The 22,027-nt window shown below is 43.2% G+C and overlaps 1 protein-coding gene across 1 annotated transcript in view; it reads right to left on the minus strand.

Moving 5' to 3' along the window:
* Nucleotides 1-22,027, minus strand: part of LOC140467118 (uncharacterized) — a 71,000-nt gene that overhangs the window by 37,683 nt on the left and 11,290 nt on the right. The window contains exons 4-9 of the mRNA XM_072563184.1: nt 18,665-18,985; nt 18,210-18,533; nt 13,938-14,058; nt 12,462-12,544; nt 9,958-10,010; nt 8,511-8,804 (exon numbers count right to left, since the gene is read on the minus strand). Of these exons, the coding sequence (XP_072419285.1) occupies nt 8,511-8,804; nt 9,958-10,010; nt 12,462-12,544; nt 13,938-14,058; nt 18,210-18,533; nt 18,665-18,985 (1,196 nt within the window). The remainder of the gene's footprint in view (nt 1-8,510; nt 8,805-9,957; nt 10,011-12,461; nt 12,545-13,937; nt 14,059-18,209; nt 18,534-18,664; nt 18,986-22,027) is intronic.

The following is a 22,027-nucleotide window of genomic DNA, read 5'->3' on the forward strand; positions in this document are numbered from 1 at the left end:
TCATAGGATCTTCCTACCATGCCAGGCAACATCCTGGTAAACTTCCTCTGCACCCGTTCCAGTGCCTCCACATCCTTCCTATAGTATGGCGACCAAAACTGCACACAATATTCCAGAAGCGGCCGCACCAGAGTCTTATACAACTGCAGCATGACCTCAGGACTCCGGAACTCAATTCCTCTACCAATAAAAGCCAGTACGCCATATGCCTTCTTCACTGCACTATTTACCTGGGTGGCAACTTTCAGAGATCTGTGTACATGGACACCAAGATCCCTCTGCTCTTCCACACTACCAAGTAGTCTACCATTAGCCCAGTAATCCATCTTTTTATTACTCTTACCAAAGTGAATCACTTCACACTTAGCTACATTGAACTCCATTTGCCACCTTTCTGCCCAGCTCTGCAGCTTCTCTATATCCCGCTGTAACCTGCCATATCCTTCCTCACTGTCTACAACTCCTCCGACTTTCGTATCATCCGCAAACTTGCTCACCCAACCTTCTAACCCTTCCTCCAGGTCATTTATAAAAATGACAAACAGCAATGGTCCCAAAACAGATCCTTGCGGAACACCACTAGTGACGGCACTCCAAGATGAATCTTTGCCATCAACTACTACCCTCTGTCTTCTTCCAGAGAGCCAATTCCTAATCCAAACCTCCAACTCACCCTCAATGCCATATCTCTGTATTTTCTGCAGTAGCCTACCATGGGGGACCTTATCAAACGCCTTACTAAAATCCATATATACCACATCTACCGCTTTCCCCTCATCTACCTCCTTCGTCACCTTCTCAAAGAATTCAATAAGGTTTGTGAGGCACGACCTGCCCTTCACAAAACCATGCTGACTATCCTTGATCACATCATTCTTATCCAGATGTGCATAAATCCTATCCCTTATAATTCTCTCTAAGACTTTGCCCACAACAGAAGTGAGACTCACTGGCCTATAGTTACTAGGATTATCCCTACTCCCCTTCTTGAACAAGGGAACCACGTTTGCTAGCCTCCAGTCCTCTGGCACTACTCCTGTAGACAAAGAGGACACAAAAATCAAGGCCAATGGCTCTGCAATCTCCTCCCTTGCTTCCCAGAGAATCCTAGGATAAATGCAATCAGGCCCAGGGGACTTATCTATTTTCACCCTTGCCAGAATTTCCAACACCTCTTCTCTACATATCTCAAAGCCATCCATTCTACTTATTCGTGCCTCAGTATTCATATCGACAACAATGTCCTGTTCCTGAGTGAATACTGACGAAAAGTATTCATTCAGCGCCTCCCCAATCTCTTCAGCCTCCACACGCAACTTCCCATTACTATCCTTGATTGGACCTATTCCTTCCCTAGTCATTCTTTTATTCCTAACATACCTATAGAAAGCCTTAGGGTTTTCCCTAATCCTACCAACTAAGGACCTTTCATGTCCCCTCCTTGCTGCTCTTAGCTCTCTCTTCAGGTCCTTCCGGGCTACCTTATAACTCTCAATCGCCCCTATTGAACCTTCACGCCTCATCTTTACAAAGGCCGCCCTCTTCCATTTAACAAGGGATTCCAACTCCTTATTAAACCACGGCTCCTTCACACGACCCTTTCCTCCCTGCCTGATAGGTACGTACTTATCAAGGACACTCAATAGTTGCTCCTTGAACAAGTTCCACATATCAATTACGCTCTTGCCTTGGAATCTACTTTTCCAATCCACACATCCTAAGTCATGCCTCAACGCATCATAATTTCCCTGCCCCCAGCTATAACTCTTGCCCTGTAGTACACACTTATCCCTCTCCATCACTAGAGTAAAAATCACCGAATTGTGGTCACTGTCCCCAAAGTGCTCACCTACCTCTAGTTCTAATACCTGGCCTGGTTCGTTACCCAGAACCAAATCCAGTATGGCCTCACCTCTTGTTGGCTTATCTACATATTGTGTCAGGAAACTCTCCTGCACACATTGCACAAACACTGACCCATCTAACGAACTTGAGCTATAGCTTTCCCAATCAATATCAGGAAAGTTAAAGTCTCCCATAACAATCACCCTATTACTGTCACTCTTCTCCTGAATCATCTTCGCAATCCTTTCTTCAACGATTCTAGGACTATTAGGAGGCCTGTAAAAGACTCCTAACAGGGTGACCTCACCTCTCCTATTCCTAACCTCAACCCAAACTACCTCAGATGGCAAATCTTCATCCATCTTCCTTTCCACCGCTGTAATACTATCTTTGACAAGCAAAGCCACACCCCCCCCTCTTTTACCCCCACCTCTGACCCTACTAAAACATTTAAACCCTGGAACCTGCAACAGCCAATCCTGTCCCTGATCTAGCCATGTCTCCGTAATAGCCACAACATCGAAGTCCCAGGTACCAACCCACGCTGCGAGTTCACCTACCTTATTTCGTATACTTCTGGCATTAAAGTATACACACTTCAAGCCACTCTTCTGTTTACAGGCACGATCCTTTAAGATTGATACCATATTCCTACCCTCCCTACACTCCAGGTCCTGCACCCTAAAGTTACAGTCTGGGTTCCCATGCCCCTGCAGAGTTAGTTTAAACCCCCCCCAAGAGCACTAGCAAACCTCCCCCCAAGGATACTGGTGCCCCTCAGGTTCAGGTGCAGACCATCCTGTCTATAGAGGTCCCACCTTCCCCAGAAAGAACCCCAGTTATCCAAATACCGAAATCCCTCCCTCCTGCACCATCCCTGTAGCCACGCATTTAACTCTTCTCTCTCCCTATTCCTCGACTCTCTATCACGTGGCACGGGTAACAAACCAGAGACAACAACTCTGTTCGTTCTAACTCTGAGCTTCCAACCTAGCTCCCTAAAAGCCTGTCTAACATCCTCAGCACTCCTACCTATGTCATTGGTGCCAATATGGACCACGACTTCAGGCTGCTCCCCCTCCCCCTTAAGGACCCGGAAAACACGATCAGAGACATCACGTACCCTTGCACCTGGGAGGCAACATACCAAACGTGAGTCTCTCTCGTTCCCACAAAACCGCCTATCTGTGCCCCGAACTATCGAGTCCCCAATTATTATTGCTCTGCTCTTCTCCACCCTTCCCTTCTGAGTAGCGGGGACAGGCTCCGTGCCAGAGGCCTGAGCCCCGTTACTTACCCCTGGTAAGTCGTCCCCCCCACAAGTATCCAAAACGGTATACTTGTTCTTGAGGGGAACGACCACAGGGGGTCCCTGCACTGGCTGCTTCCTCCCAGTCCCCCTCACTGTCACCCATCTATCTGCCATCTTTGGAGTTACTACTTCCCTATAGCTCCGATCTATGACCCCCTCTGCCTCCCGAATGATCCGAAGTTCATCCAACTCCAGCTCCAGTTCCCTAACACGGTCTTGGAGGAGCTGGAGATGGGTGCACTTCCTGCAAGTGTAATCAGCAGGGATGTCCATGGCATCCCTCACCTCATACATGTTGCAGGAGGAACATTGCACTGCCTTCACTGCCATCCCTCTAAAGCTAACCTTTATTTAAAAAAACTGGGTCTAAAGAATACAACAAGCAAAATTCGGCACTTACCTCCTTACCACAACGGATCTTATTATTAGGTTAGAGGAGGAGGGCGGGAGGGAGGCACTACCTCCGTAGTGCCTCGGGTTCTTCAGCTGCACGCTTTTAAAGGGGAAACACACCTACCCAGGTAAGCTTACGCTCTACCTGCTTCCGGGTCTCGGCTGCCTCTCTGGTCGTCGTCACTTCCCCCTACTGCTCCCGCTCTTTCTGTGAAGAGAGAGTGAAAAAAACCACCGCTGCCCGCTACCGGTAAGTACTTTTAAAACAAACAGTCTTACCTTAGCTGCTGCTCGCACTCAAATGGACCAGGACCCACAACATTAGCCTCCAGCAAGTGCTGTACCAGGACAGCTCTCTCTCCAATTTGCAGACAAAAGCAACTAACACTTACTCTCTTTGTACATCCATGGCTATCTATCATCCAATGACCTTGACAATATTCATACATTTTTCGTACAGTGTGAAAACACAATGAACATCAAAACATCAACAAGTGTGGAAACTTGTTTTTTACATCTCAACTTCTCAAAAATGGACAGCACAGTGTCTCAGTGGTTAGCACTGCTGCCTCACAGTCCCAGTAACCCCTGGGTTCAGTTCAAGTCTTGGGTGACTGTGCATTTTGAGCATTCTCCCTGTCTGTGTGGGTTTACTCCAGGTGCTACAGTTTCTTCTTACTTTCTAAAGATCTTTTGCTGTACATTTTGTGTCCTATGATCCTACTCTTCTGTCGACCTGACGAAGGAGCAGCACTTCAAAAGCATGCACTTCCAGATGAAATTGTCGGACTGTAACCTGGTGTTGTGTGATTTTTAACTTTAAAGATGTTCAGGTTGGGTTGAATGATCAGGCTAAATTGTCTGTTGTGTTCAGGGATGTACAGGCTCGGTGGGTTAGCCATGTGAAATGTGTGGCTATGGGAACAGAGTGGGGTTCTGCGTCTGGTGGGATGTTCTTCAGATGGGCCAAATGGCCTCTTTCTACACTGTAGGGATCCTATAATTCTCAGTTACATTCCTCATTGACCATGAACCTGTTTGAAGGTTTAATGGAATGAGCCCAAACTGAATGTGAGTTCATTTACAATGAGCCATTCACACATAGCATGCTGCAGACAGAAACATTTTTAGAAATAAAGTAATTTTGGGAGGACAACTATTTTACAAGATTGAAATTTTAATTTGACAAAAGTTTAAAATTATTCAATTCCATTGAAATTAATTTGGATTGTAACATCTGGGATAAAAGTTCAAACTGCTTCAGAATGATATAAGTGGATTTGCAGCTTTCAAAATACAGTGAGCTGAGAAGCACATTCATTTCTTTCAAAGCCTTGCCATGTTAATGTGTTTGCGGATATTGCAAGTTGCATTTATATAGCACCTTCAAAGATGTAAAGCTGGAGCAGAGATATGGATGAGTGTAAGTTGATGTATGGTGGAAGATTCAAGGCCAGCTGGAATGATGTTGGAATAGTTCAGTGTGGAGCTCACAATATCGTGGATGAGAGCTGTGTTGGACTGGGAGATGGATGGAGTCAGTGGCTAAGGAAAGGTGATTGTGCTGGGATAGAGACAGTGGCTTCAATCTTCAGAATTGTCAGGTGCAATTTTATTGAAGTCGTGAAAATGCCCAGACAAGCACAAACACAGCAGGTAGGTATGTCAGAGACAGTCCTTAAACTGGATCAATGGGGATGGAGGCATCAACCATCACTATCAATCCCGAGCCGTATGTCTAGCTGTCTCCTTGGAGAGGTGAACAACTGTCATTCAAACTCAGGCTCAGCACTCACTGTCTGCTGGATATGAGCCACTGGCAAGAAGATTCAGGATGTGGAGGGGCTGCTATTGGACTGGGGTGGACAAAGCTGAAAATCACACAACACCAGGTTATAGACCAACAGGTTTATTTGAAAATATAAGCTTTCAGAGCACTACTCCTTTGTCAGGGAGTCAGTGGGGCAGGATACATAGGACACAGCATCTATAAGTAAAAAATCAAAGTGTCACACAACTGGTACAACGTATTAGAGAAACCAAGTTTGCTGCTCAGTCTGTAATCATGTAGAATGGGGATACAGATTTTGATTGATTAATATGTAAATCCCAGAATTTCTCTCATCACTGCCCTGATATATCTTTAAGTTTTTATCAATAAATAAAAGAAAGTAACATTTTGCCCAGACAATGTATTAAAGGTATGAGGATAGAGTCTGTGTTCCAACCTGGAGTCAGATTAGTTTTATTTCCAAAGCAGGAATTTATAAAATGTAACATTGACTGACTGCTTCCAGATTGAGTGCTTTTTGAACAAAATACAATATATCTGCAATACAAATCTGCAAACGCAAATTCACCCCATAGATTTGTGTGTGTGTGTGCGCACGTGCGTGTGGGAAAGAATGAAGGGACGGTTGATAGCGAAAGTTGAGGGACTCTCCAGCCACACGGCATCGATGATCACTTCACCAGTTTCCTCATCTCCCCTTCCTCCACCTCATCTCAGATCAAATCCTCCAACCTGGCACTGCCCTTTTGAATTATCCTACTTGTCCATCTTCCTTCCCACCTATCTGCTCCACCCTCCCCTCTAACCTATCACCATCACCACCCACCTGCATCTACCTATCACCTTCTGAACTACCCTCCCTCAGCCCCAGCTCCAGCCCCACGCTTCTATTTATCTATGAACACACTTCTGCCCGTGCCTTCCATTCCTGATGAAGAGCTTCTGCCTAAAATGTTGACTCTCCTTCCTCAGATGCTGCCTGACCTGCTGTGCTTTTCCAGTGTCACACATTTTGACTCTGACCTCGAGCATCTGCAGTCTTCACTTTCTCCTGGAGCTGAAAGAGTACTTGAAGCTTGAGTGAGCACTGAAGGGTCTCACTTGGTGGTGGGTTGGTGTTGTTGGAGCTTGGACCTTCTGATGAGATCCAAATTCAATCAAGGGGGGAGAAGTGACTGGGTTAGGTGCCCCACCATCCGAGCTAATAAAGCTCACTTGCCACCTCCAGGCCTACCACCTCTGGGCAGAGAAGATTGTGCCCAGAGGTTTCAGAGCACTGCCCCATCGTCAGGTGACTTCACCTGAAGGACCATCGCTCAGAAAGCTTGTGATCTCAATAAACCTGATGCACTATAACCTGGAGTCGTGTGACTTCTGACTTTGTCCACCCCAGTCCAACACTGGCACCTCTACATCATGGCCCATAGGTTTGGGATTGGAGGCTCTTACCTCAACTACGGTTCTGATGGGGAGAGTGTAGAGTTAATAAAATCCCACTGCTCCACAAGCAGAACCAAATGCATTAGTATTTCACATTTTCACTAGAACGGTTTAGTTATTTCTATTTATTACAGTTATTATAAACAAAAGAGACTTTCCTTTTGTTTTTTTGACGTACTCCAAAAATAACTTGTTGATTAAAACAAACCTTTTTTTAAATCAATTGCCAGAACAGTGAGGAACCAAACTACATCCTCTTAATCTCAAACACGGATTCACACACAGAGAGGGGAAGACCACACAGCTCTGCAGAGGGTTTATGGGTGGAATAAATTCAGACAACAGGATAAGGCTGAGGATTTCTCTACAAGTTTGTTCAGATATTTAGGCCAGAAATACAATCTCTTTTAAAAGTTTCAGGTTGCCTACTTCGCAAAATTATTTGCTTTTCCAGTACACCGCTAAAAAAAGAAGTTTGACTTGACCTTTGACATTTTTCCAGCAATCACATGTTAAACCTCTCTTCAACCTAATAATGTCCAACCAATTCCATTTCTCAATTGTTATAATCCAGAAACACTGTGGAATGCCAGCTTTAATGTTGCTGTGATGCCAAGTGTGTAGGCTGACTATATCAGACCACACTGCAGGCCAGCAGTGAGCCAATCATGTTAACGAGCCCATACTGTAATCCCAGGGTGACATATCTAACATTAGACATGATGCTGCTGTTGAACAATATTGAACAATCCCACCTGTGCACAGAAATACACCAGAAACCAGTTTCAGATTATCCACTGGGCTTGCAGTGTGATTCATTTGTGCAGGCTAGAAATTACATATATTACCACGGAGGGCCCTGTTCTTTCCAGAAAAATGAATATGTCCGTACATCTCACCTCTTTAATTGAGGAGAGAATCATGCACTTTGCTAATCATTGTAGCCTTAACCAATCAGAACCGACTTGGCTGGTCTGAGTTTAATCAGTTAAGCTTGCTGGTTAACAGCTTCTGCTGCATCTCCATGTCAACCATTATCCAAACATGATTTGGAGATGCCGGTGTTGGACTGGGGTGTACAAAGTTAAAAATGACACAACACCAGGTTATAGTCCAACAGGTTTATTTGGAAGCACACTAGCTTTCGGAGCGTCGCTCCTTGCGCTCCGAAAGCTAGTGTGCTTCCAATTAAACCTGTTGGACTATAACCTGGTGTTGTGTCATTTTTAACATTATCCAAACAATTTGCACTCTCTTCTCATGCTGTTTATATTGATATTCCCTTTTGAAGTTTGGTTTTTTGTGGCTTAGTCCTGATGAGAATGGAACAAAAACTTAAACTTTTGCATTTCTTTTTAACAATGTGCAAGTTCTGTATCACACAATCATTAGGGTCCCATAGTGCCATGCTAGCATGTCAAGTTTGATTTTTGAACTTAGCTCTGGGAATGGGGCTCCAACCTGGAATCAGTGACTCAGAGGTTAGAGTGAGGGGAAACAGGGAGATGGGGACTGATTGGGTTGACAAACACCATGGTGTTTAGACTTCTGCTCTTGTTATTTAATGCAAGTGACCCAGACTTGGGAATAAAAGTTAAATTATTCCAACTGCTGAGGAAACCAAACTTACAATAACAGCTTACAACAGACAAAATGCAATACAAAGTAAGAAGGAAAAATGAACAGTATAAATATCTCATCATGGTTTTCCTAAAAAGCAATATCAGCAGAAACGTCCCTTCCAGATTCCTGAGGGGTGCTGCGTGTTGGGGCTTTTTTATTCCCCTTTGGCGGCTGGTTTGGAAAGTTGAGGTTACTGTAAATGACACTGTCTGAGTTGTCATCTGTGTGCATTGCCAGCCCACCTCTCAGTGATGAAGATTTCTTTTGAAATGCCAACACTGCGTATGTGATTTCATCATTATTCAAGTTGCTTCTTCTTTCTCTCTGTCTTTCTGCTGTGTTCCTTTGAATGTGGTTTAGGTTTGCATATACCAAGTTCTCTTCCACTGACGGCAATTCCTAAATTTGAAAAAAATGTATTTTTCATTCACTTGAATAGTGATGTGCGTTATTATGAAGAAAAAGCAAATTCTTGATTATTCTTAATCAATGTACAGTATTAGAAGTTATTATAAATTATTATTGCGTGCAGTTCTGGTCTCCTTCCTATCGGAAGGATGTTGTGAAACTTGAAAGGGTTCAGAAAAGATTGACAAAGATGTTGCCAGAGTTGGAAAATTTGAGCTATGGGGAGAGGCTGAATAGGCTGGGGATGTTTTCCAGGGAGCGTTGAAAGCTGAGGGGTGACCTTATAGAAGTTTATAAAATCATGAAGGGCATGGATAGGGTAAAATAGTCAAAATATTTTTCCTGGGGTGGGAGAGTTCTGAACTAGAGGGCATAGGTTTAGAGTGAGAGGGGAAAGATATAAAAGAGACCTAAGGGGCAACATTTTCACGTAGAGGGTGGTGCGTGTATGGAATGGGCTGCCAGAGGAAATGGTGTACGCTGGTATAATTGCAACATTTAAAAGGCATCTGGATGGGCATATGAATGGGAAGGGTTGAGAGGGAAAAGGGCCAAGTGCTGGCAAATGGAACCAGATTAGGTTGAGATATCTGGCTGGCAGGGATGAGTTGGACTGAAGGGTCTGTTTCTATGCTGTACATTTCTCTGACTCTATGATTCTATTTCCAGTGTATAATGCAGCCCAGTGCTAAAGTAATTCTCCTCTTGAGTCTCCTCTATCCATTTTCATCCAATCTCATGAGTTTATCTTGCTATTCATTTCACCCTCATGTGCTTATCCAGCTGCCCCTCTGAATGGTTTCACAGTATTTGCCTCAAGGACCCCTAATGGCAATAAGTTCCACTTTCTGACACTCTTCAGATGACAAAGTTTGTTTTGAACTCTCTCCTTCTTCTTTCCTAAGGGGGAGTTGAGTGAAGATGCATTGTGAAATTTAAGAGATAATTTGATCAGCATGTAAACAAAGCAGGAGTTGGAAGTGGGAATTGGAAAGGTTAGATGAAGAGTCATGGGAGATGTCTTGTGTGGAGCAAAAGAGCCAGTATGCCGCAGATGGGCCAAGTAGCTAATTTCTGTGCTGTAAATCCCATGTTCTTCAAATTTCTAAACAATATTCAGCAAGTTAATATTTATTATTCTCACCTGTTCATCATTAAGACTCTTAGTTCTCTGATGACACATGATGCAGAATGTCCCTGAAACATTACAATACAGTTGTTCAAACAACTTTAACAGGAATGCTGAATGTTTAAAATATTCAAACTGAGCACATATTGCAGTGTGCATAGCTGAAAAATGTGTTGCTGGAAAAGCGCAGCAGGTCAGGCAGCATCAAAGGAGCAGGAGAATTGACGTTTCGGGCATAAGAGGGCTTATGCCTGAAACATTGATTCTCCTGCTCCTTTGATGCTGCCTGACCTGCTGCATTTTTCCAGCAACACATTTTTCAGCTCTGATCTCCAGCATCTGCAGTCCTCACTTTCTCCTTGCAGTGTGCATAATCATGTACTGAACTACATCCATCACTATTGCACCCATGATTCCCAGCATGAGTCTGAGGGGTAGAAGGAGTCTTGGGAATGTATAGTTCGGGGTATGTGACGGAAGTATGGGGTTAGTGGAATCATTACTCCAAAGTGAGACCATGCATTTATTCGTCAAACTTTTATTGAATAACAATTTTACAGGAAGCTATGAGAAATCTCTGAATTTAATGAGTGGCCCCAGGTGTTGAGCAATTGCCAAGTGGAACATTCAATTTTCCAGGCTTCTGCGAGGATGGAGATTCTGCAGAGTTCCCACATGTGGAGCCACAGGAGATGGGGAAGATACTAAACAAGTATTTTGCATCAGTGTTTACTGTGGAAAAGGACATGGAAGGTATAGGATGTAGGGACAGCTTGAAAAATGTCCATATCACAGAGGGGGAAGCGCTGGATGGCTTGAAATGCATAAAAGTGGATAAATCCCCAGGACCTGATTAGGTGTACTCTAGAACTCTGTGGGAAGCTAGGGAAGTGATTGCTGGGCCTCTTACTGAAATATTTGTGCCATCGATAGTCACAGGTGAGGTGCCGGAAGACTGGAGGTTGGCAAACGTGGTGCCACTGTTTAAGAAGGGTGATAAGGACAAGCCAGGGAACTATAGTCCAGTGAGCCTGACCTTAGTGGTGGGCAAGTTGTTGGAGAGAATCCTGAGGGACAGGATGTACATGTATTTGAAAAGGCCAGGACTGATTAGGGGTAGTCAACATGGCTTAGTGCGTGGGAAATCGTGTCTCACAAACTTGATTGAATTTTTTGAAGAAGTAACAAAGAAGACTGATGAGGGCAGAGCAGTAAATGTGATCTATATCGACTTCAGTAAGGTTTTTGACAAGGTTCCCCATGGAAGATTAGTTAGCAAGGTTAGATCCCACTGAACGCAGGGAGAACAAGCCATTTGGATACAGAATTGGATCAAAGGTAGAAGGTGGAGGTGGAGGGTTGTTTTTCAGAGTGGAGGTCTGTGACCAGTGGAGTGTCACACGGATCGATGCTGGGTCCACTACTATTTGTCATTTACATAAATGATTTGGATGTGAGCATAAGAGGTGCAGTTAATAAGTTTGCAGATGACACCAAAATTGGAGGTGTAACGGACAGCGAAGTAGGTTACGTCAAATTACAACAGGATCTTGACCAGATGGGCCAATGAGCTGAGAAGTGGCAGATGGAGTTTAATTTAGATAAATGTGAGGTGCTGAATTTTGGGTAAGCAAATCTTAGCAGGACTTATACACTTAATGGTAAGATCCTAGGGAGTGTTGCTGAACGAAGAGGATTGAACGTTCATAGCTCCTTGAAAGTGGAGTCGCAGGTAGATAGGATAGTAAAGAAGATGTTTGGGATGCTTTCCTTTATTGGTCAGAGTATTGAGTACAGGAGTTGGGAGGTCATGTTGCGGCTGTACAGGACATTGATTAAGCCACTGATGGAATATTGCATGCAATTCTGGTCTCCTTCCTATTGGAAAGATGTTGTGAAACTTGAAACAGTTCAGATAAGATTTACAAAGATATTGCCCGGGTTTGACGATTTGAGCTATAGAGAGAGGCTGAACAAGCTGGGGCTGTTTTCTCTAGAGCATCCAGAGGCTGAGGGGTGACCTTATAGAGGTTTACAAAATCTTGAGGGGCATGGATAGGGTAAATAGACAAAATCTTCTCCCTGGGGTGGGGGAGTCCAGAACTGGAGGGCATAGGTTTCGGGTGAGAGGGGAAAGATATAAAAGAGACCTAAGGGGCAAGTTTTTCACGCAGAGGATGGTACATGAGCTGCCAGAGGAAGTGGTAGAGGCTAGTACAACTGCAACATTTAAGGGGCATTTAGATGGGTGTATGAATAGGAAAGGTTTGGAGGGATAAGGGGCAGATGCTGATCTGAAGGACAAGATTAAGTTGGGATATCTGATTGGCATGGACAGGTTGGACCGACAGGTCTGTTTCCATGCTGTACATCTCTATGACTATGATTCTGAGCAGCTCCTGACTGTACTGGAATATCAGCTATCTAGCCATTAGAAAATCCAACCCTGAAATTCTCTTTATTTGCAACTATAAGCTGCTGAGATATAACAAAATAATTGAAGAGAAATAAACACTCACCCTTGTTGATTTGCCTCAGGTACAAAAGTAGAGCAAAAACAACCAGAATGGCCCCCAGTACACCGACCAAAATATAAACCAGACTGTGATAATGAAAACAGAAAAGTGACAGTGTTTGTTCACAGTTGATTCTTGGCCAACTGATGCAAGAAATATATTAAACATGACTTTTATAACCTCAGGACATCCAAAAACCATACAGGAAGTGAAATACTTGTGTTAAATGTTGTATTGGCAAACATAATATTCAATTTGCACACAGTATGTTCCAACAAACAATAATCAGATGACTGATCATGCAATTTGGAATTGTTAAGGGAGAAGTAATGCCCAGATCTCCAGGGCGAACAGCACTGCTCTTCCACAAATATCACCAAGAGATCTGTCACGTTCCCCTGAGAGGGGGAGATGGGCCTGGATTCATCACACAGGGAAGATAGTACCACAACAGCATGGCACTCCCTCAGTACTGCACTAGAGACTCAGCATTGATAATGTGCCCATGTTTCTGAAGAGGAAGTGAACTCACAATCTCTGGTGTAGAAGATGAGTGTACCACCACAGAGTCTTTTGCAGATGTGGTAAATTTCACTCGGTAAAAATAGAATAAAAGAACACTGGATGGTCACTAAAAATTAGCAACAACAGGCTTGAGAATGGATGTTAGATTCCGATGATCTTCATTTACACAAACTTACACAATAGACATATAGATATGACCGCAAATAAAATGTATAAACTTTCAATGCTTTTTGAATCACGGAGTATTATCTGTTTAAAAACAAATGAATCACATGTGCTGGAGACGTGAATGAAAAACAGAAGTTGCTGGAAAGGTATGATCAGACAGTATCTGGGGGTTGTTTCGGGTGTGGATGAGAATTGTGAAGAATTCTGCACTGAGCTATTTCTGCCCAAATGTGGACTAAATCACACTGCGTTTCCAATATTCTCCATTTCTGACTGACACTTAAGTGGCACTTTCTCTTCATCCCCATTGTAACTTCAAAGAATTATTTCCTCAGTGTTTATATCACACTTGCAGTTCCTGCAGCTTATTTCCGACAGCTCAGGCTGATGAACTCAGGCTAAAGCCTAACGCTGCAAGCTATCTGTCCCTGTGCAGAGATATCACTTCAAACCTTCCTTTTCACCAGCAGGAATGACACTATCCTGAAACGTCACTCAAGATCACAGCAGCAAGGTTCGTTTGGGAAGCAGGGGACATCACAGATGGTGTAGTTTAATGGTGAAGTAATGAGGCTGAGCAATACCATCTGAGAGCCAACAAAATAGAAACAATTATTTTCCATCTGTGCTTTTCAAAAACAATTGAACCTTTAATATGGAGCTAACACAGGAGCTCAATATGAACCCAGCACCATTTCCATTACCAAAATAACAAAAGCCTTTCACTTGTTTGGCTAAAAAATATTGTTAATCTCACACACTGAATCAAAACAGAGAATATAATACTTTTCATGGGAATTCCTTTCTGGGGATTGGTTTTGATTGGTCGAGAAACTTCCACGTGTAATTGGGGAATGTGTAGTTCCTGGTGAAGTTGTTGAAGAAACAGCACAAGTATATTCCTCACCTGTTGAAACAAGGGAATGATGTTCAGATTAGTCTCCTTTTCACTTGTAGTTACCCAACAGAACCTCATGAACAAGTGGAGCCTCATTACTTGGGGAAAACCCATTTGATATCATGGAGTTTTGCATCAATTCCCCTTCCCTGGTAACAATGACACCTGTAAGTGGGCTAATTCTACTGAAAATGTTAGAGTCATAGTCAGCGCAGAAATAGACCCTTTGGGTGGCACGGTGGCACAGTGGTGTGGGTGGCACGGTGGCACAGTGGTTAGCACTGTTGCCTCACAGCGCCAGGGACCCGGGTTCAATTCCCGCCTCAGACGACTGACTGTGTGGAGTTTGCACATTCTTCCCGTGTCTGCGTGGGTTTCCTCCCACAGTCCAAAGATGTGCAGGTCAGGTGAATTGGCCATGCTAAATTGCCTGTAGTGTTAGGTAAGGGGTAAATGTAGGGGTATGGGTGGGTCGGTGTGGACTTGTTGGGCTGAAGGGCCTGTTTCCACACTGTAAGTAATCTAAAAGTCAGTGCCAAACATGTTTCTCAAAATATACTAGTCCCACTTATCTGCATTTGGCCCATGTCTCTCTAAACGTTTCTTATTCAAATGTCTTTTAAATACTGTAACTGTACCTTCATCTACCATGTCCTCTGGTCTTTCACTCCACATCGTCATTTACATAAATCATTTGTGTATGAACATAGGAGCTACAGTTGGTAATTATATGTTGCAGGTGACAACAAAATTGCAGCTTTACTGTACAACAAAGAAGGTTAGCTCCAGGTACAATGGGATCTTGATCAGAGGGGCCAATGGGCGAGGGATTGGCAGATGGATTTTAGTGTCAGGTGCTGCATTTTGGAAAGGCAAATCAGAGCAGGACTAATACACTTAGTGGTAAGGTCCAGGAGGGTATTGCTGAACAAAGAAACCTTGGAGAGCAGGTTCATATCTCCTTGAAAGTAGAGTCACAAGTAGATAGGATCATGAAGAAGGTGTTTGGTATGCTTTCCTTTATTGGTCAGAGCATTGAGTATCGGATTTGGGAGGTCATGTTGTGGCTGAACAGCATATTAGTTAGGCCACTTTTGGAATATTGTGTGCAATTCTGATCTCCTTCCTATCGGAAGGATATTGTGAAACTTGGAAGGCTTCAGAAAATGTTTACAAAGGTCTTGCTGGGTTGAAGGATTTGAGGTATCGGGAGAGGCTGAATAGGCTAGGGATATTTTTCCCTGGATCATTGGAATCTGAGGGGTAACCTTATAGAGATTACTAAAATCATGAGGGGCATGGATGTGGTAAATAGACAACGTCTTTTTCCTGGGGTGGGGGAGTCCAGAACGAGAGGTCATAGGTTTAGGGTGAGAGGGGAAAGATATAAGAGGAACCTGAGGGGCAAATGTTTTCACTCGGAGGGTGGTGCGTGTATGGAATGAGCTGCCAGACGAAGTGGTAGAGGCTTGTATAATTATAACATTTAGAGTCATAGAGATGTACAGCATGGAAACAGACCCTTCAGTCAAACCCATCCATGCTGATCAGATATCCTAACCCCATCGAGTCCCACCTGCCAGCACCCAGTCCATATCCCTCCAAACCCTTCCTATTCATATACACATCCAAATGCCTCTTAAATGTTGCAGTAGTCCCAGCCTCCACCACATCCTCTGGCAGCTCATTCCATACATGTACCACCCTCTGCGTGAAAAAGTTGCCCCTTAGGTCTCTTTTATATCTTTTCCCTCTCACCCTAAACCTATGCCCTCTAGTTCTGGACTCCCCGACATCAGGGAAAAGACTTTGCCTATTTACCATATCCATGCCCCTCATAATTTTGTAAACCTCTATAAGGTCACCCCTCGGCCTCCGATGCTCCAGGGAAAACAGCCCCAGCCTGTTCAGCCTCTCCCTGTTGCTCAAATCCTCCAGTCCCGGCAACATCCTTGTAAATCTTTTCTGAACTCTTTCAAGTTTCACATCTTTCTGATAGTAAGGAGACCAGAATTGCAAGCGATAGTCCAACAGTGGCCTAACCAATGTCCTGTACAGCTGCAACATGACCTCCCAACTCCTGTACCCTATACTCTTGACCAATAAAGGAAAGCATACCAAACACCTTCTTCACTATCCTATCTACCTGCGACTCCACTTTCAAGGAGCTATGAACCTGCATTCCAAGATCTCTTTGTTCAGCAACACTCCCTCGGACCTTACCATTAAGTGTATAAGTTCTGCTAAGATTTGCTTTCCCAAAATGCAGCACCTCGCATTTATCTAAATTAAACTCCATCTGCCACTTCTCAGCCCATTGGCCCATCTGGTTAAGAATGATCTGGATGAATATCTGAATAGGAATGATTAAGAGGGATATGGTTCAAGTGCTGGCAGGTGGGATTAGGTTAGGTTAGGATATCTGGTTGGCATGGACGAGTTGGACCGAAGCCAATGTTTTTGTGCTGTACATCTCTATGTCTCTATGACTCTATACGAACCACTCTCTGTGTGAAAATGCTGCCCTTCTGGCCCCTTTTATATTTTTCTCCTCTCACTTTAAAAATATGCCCTCTCACTTTGAACTCTCCCAGCCTAGTGAAAAAATCCTTTGATATTCACCTTACCTATGCCCCTCATGATTTTATAAACCTCGATAAAGTCACCCCTCAACCTCCTACCTCTAGTGGAAAAATCCCAGCCTATCCTTATCACTCAAACCCTCTAGTCACGGCAAATTCTTGGTAAATCTTTGCTGAAACCTCTTTAATTTAATAACTTGCCAAAAGCAGCGAGACTAGAAGTGTACACAATTTCCAAAAGTGGCCTCACCATCATTCTGTACAAGCTCAACGTGATGTTCCAACTCCTACACTCAATGGTCTGAGCAATGATAGTAAGCATGCTAAATACCTTCTTAACCACCCCGTCCACCTGTGATGCAAATTTCAAAGATCCCCTGGGTCTCTCTGTTCAGCAGCATTACCCAGGGCCCTACTTTTCATTGTATTAATCCTGTCCTTGTTTGTTTTACCAAAAGGCTATACCTCACATTGATCCAAATAGAACTCCATCTGTCATTCCTCAGCCCATTGGACCAATTGATCAAAATCCCTTTGTAATTGTAGATAATCTTTGTCACTGTCAACGATGCCATCAATTTTGGTGTCATCCATGAACTTACGAACCATGCCTTCTAATTTCTCATTCAAATTGTTGATATAAATTACACTGATCCCCGGGGAACACCACTAGTCAAAGGCTTCCAATCCAAAAAATGACCCTCCACAACCATGCTCTGTCTCCTGCCATTAAGCTAATTTTGTACCCTATTGACAAGCTCAGCCCGAATCCCATGTGATCTAACTTGATGAATTAGTCTACCATGTGGAACCTTTGTTACTAAAGTCCATATAGACAACATCTACTGCTCTGCTCTCGCAATATTTTTGGCCACATTCTCAAAAAACTCAATTAAGTTTAGAACGCACGATTTCCCACATACTATCCCTAATCAGTTATTGCCTCTCTAAATGCCTGTAAATCTGATCTCTCAAAATCCCCTTCAACAACTTACCCACCACTGATGTCAGACTCAGGCCTATAATTCTCAGGCTTCTCCATACAGTCTTTCCTAAATTAAGGTGTCAGCCACCTTCCAGTCCTCTGGCACCTCACCGGGACTGTGGATAATACAAATATCGCTGGTATGAGGCCCTACAATTTCTTCCCAAATTACCCACACTGTTCCAGGAAACACTTGGTTGGTTCCTGGAGATTTATCCATTGTTTTGTATTTTAAGATGATCAGCACTTCCCTTCTGTAATGTGGACTATTTTCAAGACATCAATGTTTATTTCCCTGAGTTTCCTAATCTCCATGTGTTTCCCCACAGTAAAATATTCAAAATATTTGTTTAGTATCTCCCCCATTTGGGAAGTACTTAGTTGTAGGAAGCAAATGGCTGTAACGCAGCAATGGAGTTGTTGCAATGTTTCTCCATGGTATGGGCAAGATTTTATACACCTGCTCATTTTCCAAGTACAGTGCTAACCATTGGCTTAATTCAGAACTGACAATGAAACAAATGGAGTGCATTTTATCAATTACAGTTTCCCAGAGTGAGGTAATAAACAAACATTGTTTGCATCACACTTACCGATGCTGTTGGTCCGTATCCTGTAACTGCAGTTCTTCTCTCTTACATTGTTGACCAAGACATGAACAATTTCACTGGATTTTGTTCCCTGAGTATTTGAGGCTGTGCAGTAATATTGATGATGTTGCCGTGTGAAGGATTGACAATGTAGATCCAGTTTATTGGTGTAAGAGATCATTGAATCTTGAGATGGGGTCTTCTCAGACCATCTGTAGTGAATGGGGAGAGATCCCCGGGCAGACTCACAGGAGACTGTCACTGAGCCCCCAGAACATGAGACATTTGGTTGGGATAAAAATCGAAGCTCAGGAACAGAGACAGCTTCTATGGGTAAGAAACAATTATTGAGAGATTAAAAATCAAATATCCTCCAAAACCTGGCCAATGTTCTTCCTGGTTAAACATTGATCAGACATATCAGCAAAGAGTAATGTAAAAATCACTGAGACATTTACCTTCAGAGATGTGCAGGTTTACATTAAACATGAGGTCATAGTAAGTACCAGGAATCTGAATCCCACAGCTGTACCATCCGGCATCTTTCCATTGAAGATTCTTCATTGCAACAAGAAATATTCCTTGTGTTTTGTTATCAGTGATTGATATTCTCCCATTTGGCCAATTTGTCTTTGCTCTAACAGAACACAGATGATTCCATCCTCGACACCAATATTTCACATTTGATTGGTACCACCAATTTTCGTAGTGACAAGATATTGTGATTGCTCTTCCCAAAATTCCAGTAACATGTTTCTCTGCCCATAAAACATCTGAAACTGAAGAGACAATATTTCAGATATTTAACTGGAAAGAATGATTTAATAAACACAGATTCATTTTAATCAGCTGCATTCCATCCAGTACATGATGAAGGTAGTCATTCATATAAACCATTATCAGAGCATCAGGCTGTTCCAAATTCCCAGGGAATGATTGAAACAGTCAGGATACTTTATTACCCCACTGGTCGCGGCTAGCCCACAATTTTGAAATTGGGCTTGTGCTGCCCGCTGTGGGCTCTAACTCCACTGTGTGTGACATCATCGAAATGTTGCCACCCCCCCCCCCCCCCCCCACCCCACCCCACCCCGGAGAGCAGCCTGAGTGACAGGCCTGGATTGGAGTCGGCTGGGGATCAGTGTGAAGGAGGGTACAGGTGCTGAAGGGTCCTTACTCCGACCTGAGAAGGAGGGTTTCATCCAGGGAGGAGAGGGGAGTGTGTGGACTCATGGTGGGCTCAGGGGTTGCATTTTCAGGCTCAAGGAGCAGACACAACAGGTGACCCAGGACGATGATGCGAGTCCTTGTGTAGGGAAGAAAGAGAATTCAGCTTCTGCCAGGGATGTTTCACGATGTGGGAGAGAGATCAATGTGCAGGACCTTGATGGCAATAAGGGCAGGATTATTTGTAATCACATATTGCTGAGAATGTAAGGAGGGTAAAACGATCACCTGCTCTCCGGATGCTGAGTGCTCTGCTGTGCTTTTCCAGCACCACACTCGCGACTCTGATCTCCAGCATCCACAGTCCTCACTTTCTCCTCAAAGTAAGTAACTGTCTGTTCATGAGAAAATGCTTCATGAGAAAATGTTTAAATTGCTGTGCCATTATGTTCTGGTGTGAAAGAGGAGCAGCCTGTTGATGTCTGGCTAGACTTTCGTTCAATAAATACCAGACCAACAATTTTGTTGAGAGAATTGCCTATTGTGTGGGGTACAATTCTTTAATAAAGTGACAGAAAGGATATTAAGTGTAAGTGAAGAGGTGGTGGGGAGAGAAGAAAGGGAGATAGATACATGAATGATTTAAGGTGATGAAGGTCAGAAAGCAGTGATCTTATTGGAAAAAGGAAGCTTTGGAATAAAGAGAATTGCGAAAAGAGAGATGCACACTTCAGGTTTCTGTCCGTGAATTATTCTGCATGAAATTCATGGGCTCCAGACACAGAATGTCTCAGGAAGGTTTCTTGTAACAGAATTGACTAAGTCATAGTCTCGTGTAATGCTACACTGGGCATTTTTAATTTTGAGTGTTTGAAAATTTCTTGACTATATGTGGAGATATGGCAATGATGAACAAAAATGTTATTGTCGTGTTACATTGTAATGTGTAATTCAATGAGATTGAAAGAGAGTAAACAACTTCATTCAAGTTAAAGACTGAATGGAAAAAGGCTTTTCGTGGGAAGAGAAATATAAACCAACCACCTACTTTTGTGACTGAATCTCAAAACAATATTTAATAAACAGCGCTCCAAAACAGAAAAGAAATAAAAGCAAACTCAAGATGTGTTGTTTGAGGAGTTATTAGCACTCCTGTTTCCAGAGTGTATTCAATATTAAAAACTTTGGAAAAATTAAAATTATTATACTGGTATGTTCACTTAAAAGAAACATTATTTGGTCTTTTCATTTCATTCATAATTAATAACGTTGCTCTTCAGTATTTGGGAACTGTGTCACATGGGCTTATAATATGTTCAGTAGAAGATTGAACCCTCTCAAGTTGAATAATAACCTTCCTGTTGCAATGTGATCAGAATTGTACACAGTGCTCCAAGAGTGGCCTCAGCCACATCCTGTACAACCACAATACGATGTTCCAACTCCGATAATCAATGGTCTGAGCAATGCAGACAAATGTGCTAAACACCTGCTTCACCTGAGCCCCAAGGTCCCTCTGTTCGCCAGCACAACCCAGGGCCTGACCATTAATTGTAAAAGTCCTCCCGTTGGTTGTTTTACTGAAATGTAATACCTCACCTTTATCCAAATTAAACTCCATCTGCCACCGAGCAGCCCAATGACCCAGTTGATCAAGATGACTTTGTAATCTTAGATAATCTTCTTCACTGTTGACTATACCACCAAATTTGGTGTCATTCACAAACTCATTAACCATGCGTCCTAAATTCCTCTCCAAATTGCTTAAACAAATTACACTGATCCCCGTGAAACACCACTCGTCATATGCCATCAGTTCAAAAAACGTCCTTCATGACCACCCTCTGTCTCCTATCCCAAAGCAAATTTGTATCTGATTGGCAAGCTCACCCTGAATCCCATGTGATCTAACTTTACTGATTAGTCTACCCTGCGGGACCCTGTCATTAATGCCTGTGTAGACAATGTGTACTACTGTGTTGTCATCAATTGTTTTGGTTGCTTCATTAAATATCTCAGTTTGGTTTGGACAGCACGATTTCCCTCACTCTATCCCAAATCAGCTCTTGACTCTCCAAATATATGTAAATCCTATCTCTCAGAATCCACTGCAACAACCTGCCCAGCACAAATATCAGAATCTCAGCTCTATCATTCCCAAGCTTCTCCTTACAGTCTTTCTTATATAAAGGCACAACATTAACCACCCTCCAGTCCTTCGGCACCTCACCCGTGGCTCTGGATGTTGCAAATATCTCTGCTAGAGATGCCCCAAATTTCTTCCCCAATTTCCCACACCATCCTAGGATACACTTGATCAGGTCCCAGTGAGTTATCCACTTTTATGTTTTTTAAGATCTCCAAAACTTCCTCTTGTATAATATGGACTGTGTTTTATGACATCAATATTTACTTGCTGGAGCTCCCGAGCCTCTACGTCATTTTCCATTGTAGAAAGTCCTGTGAAATCTTTTTTCAGCATCTCTCCCATCTCCTGTAGTTCCCCACAATGACGATCCCGGTTACTTTTTTCCCTGAATCTGAGAGTTGGTGTGTTCCATTGGGGTTTGTTAAAGGGTTTGGGCAGGTAACTACAACCCAGATATCCCACTTGTTTAAAACCACGGGTTTCACATGGAGCTGTCACTTGCTGA

This window comes from Chiloscyllium punctatum, chromosome 45 (assembly GCF_047496795.1).
Source record: "Chiloscyllium punctatum isolate Juve2018m chromosome 45, sChiPun1.3, whole genome shotgun sequence".
NCBI lineage: Eukaryota > Metazoa > Chordata > Chondrichthyes > Orectolobiformes > Hemiscylliidae > Chiloscyllium > Chiloscyllium punctatum.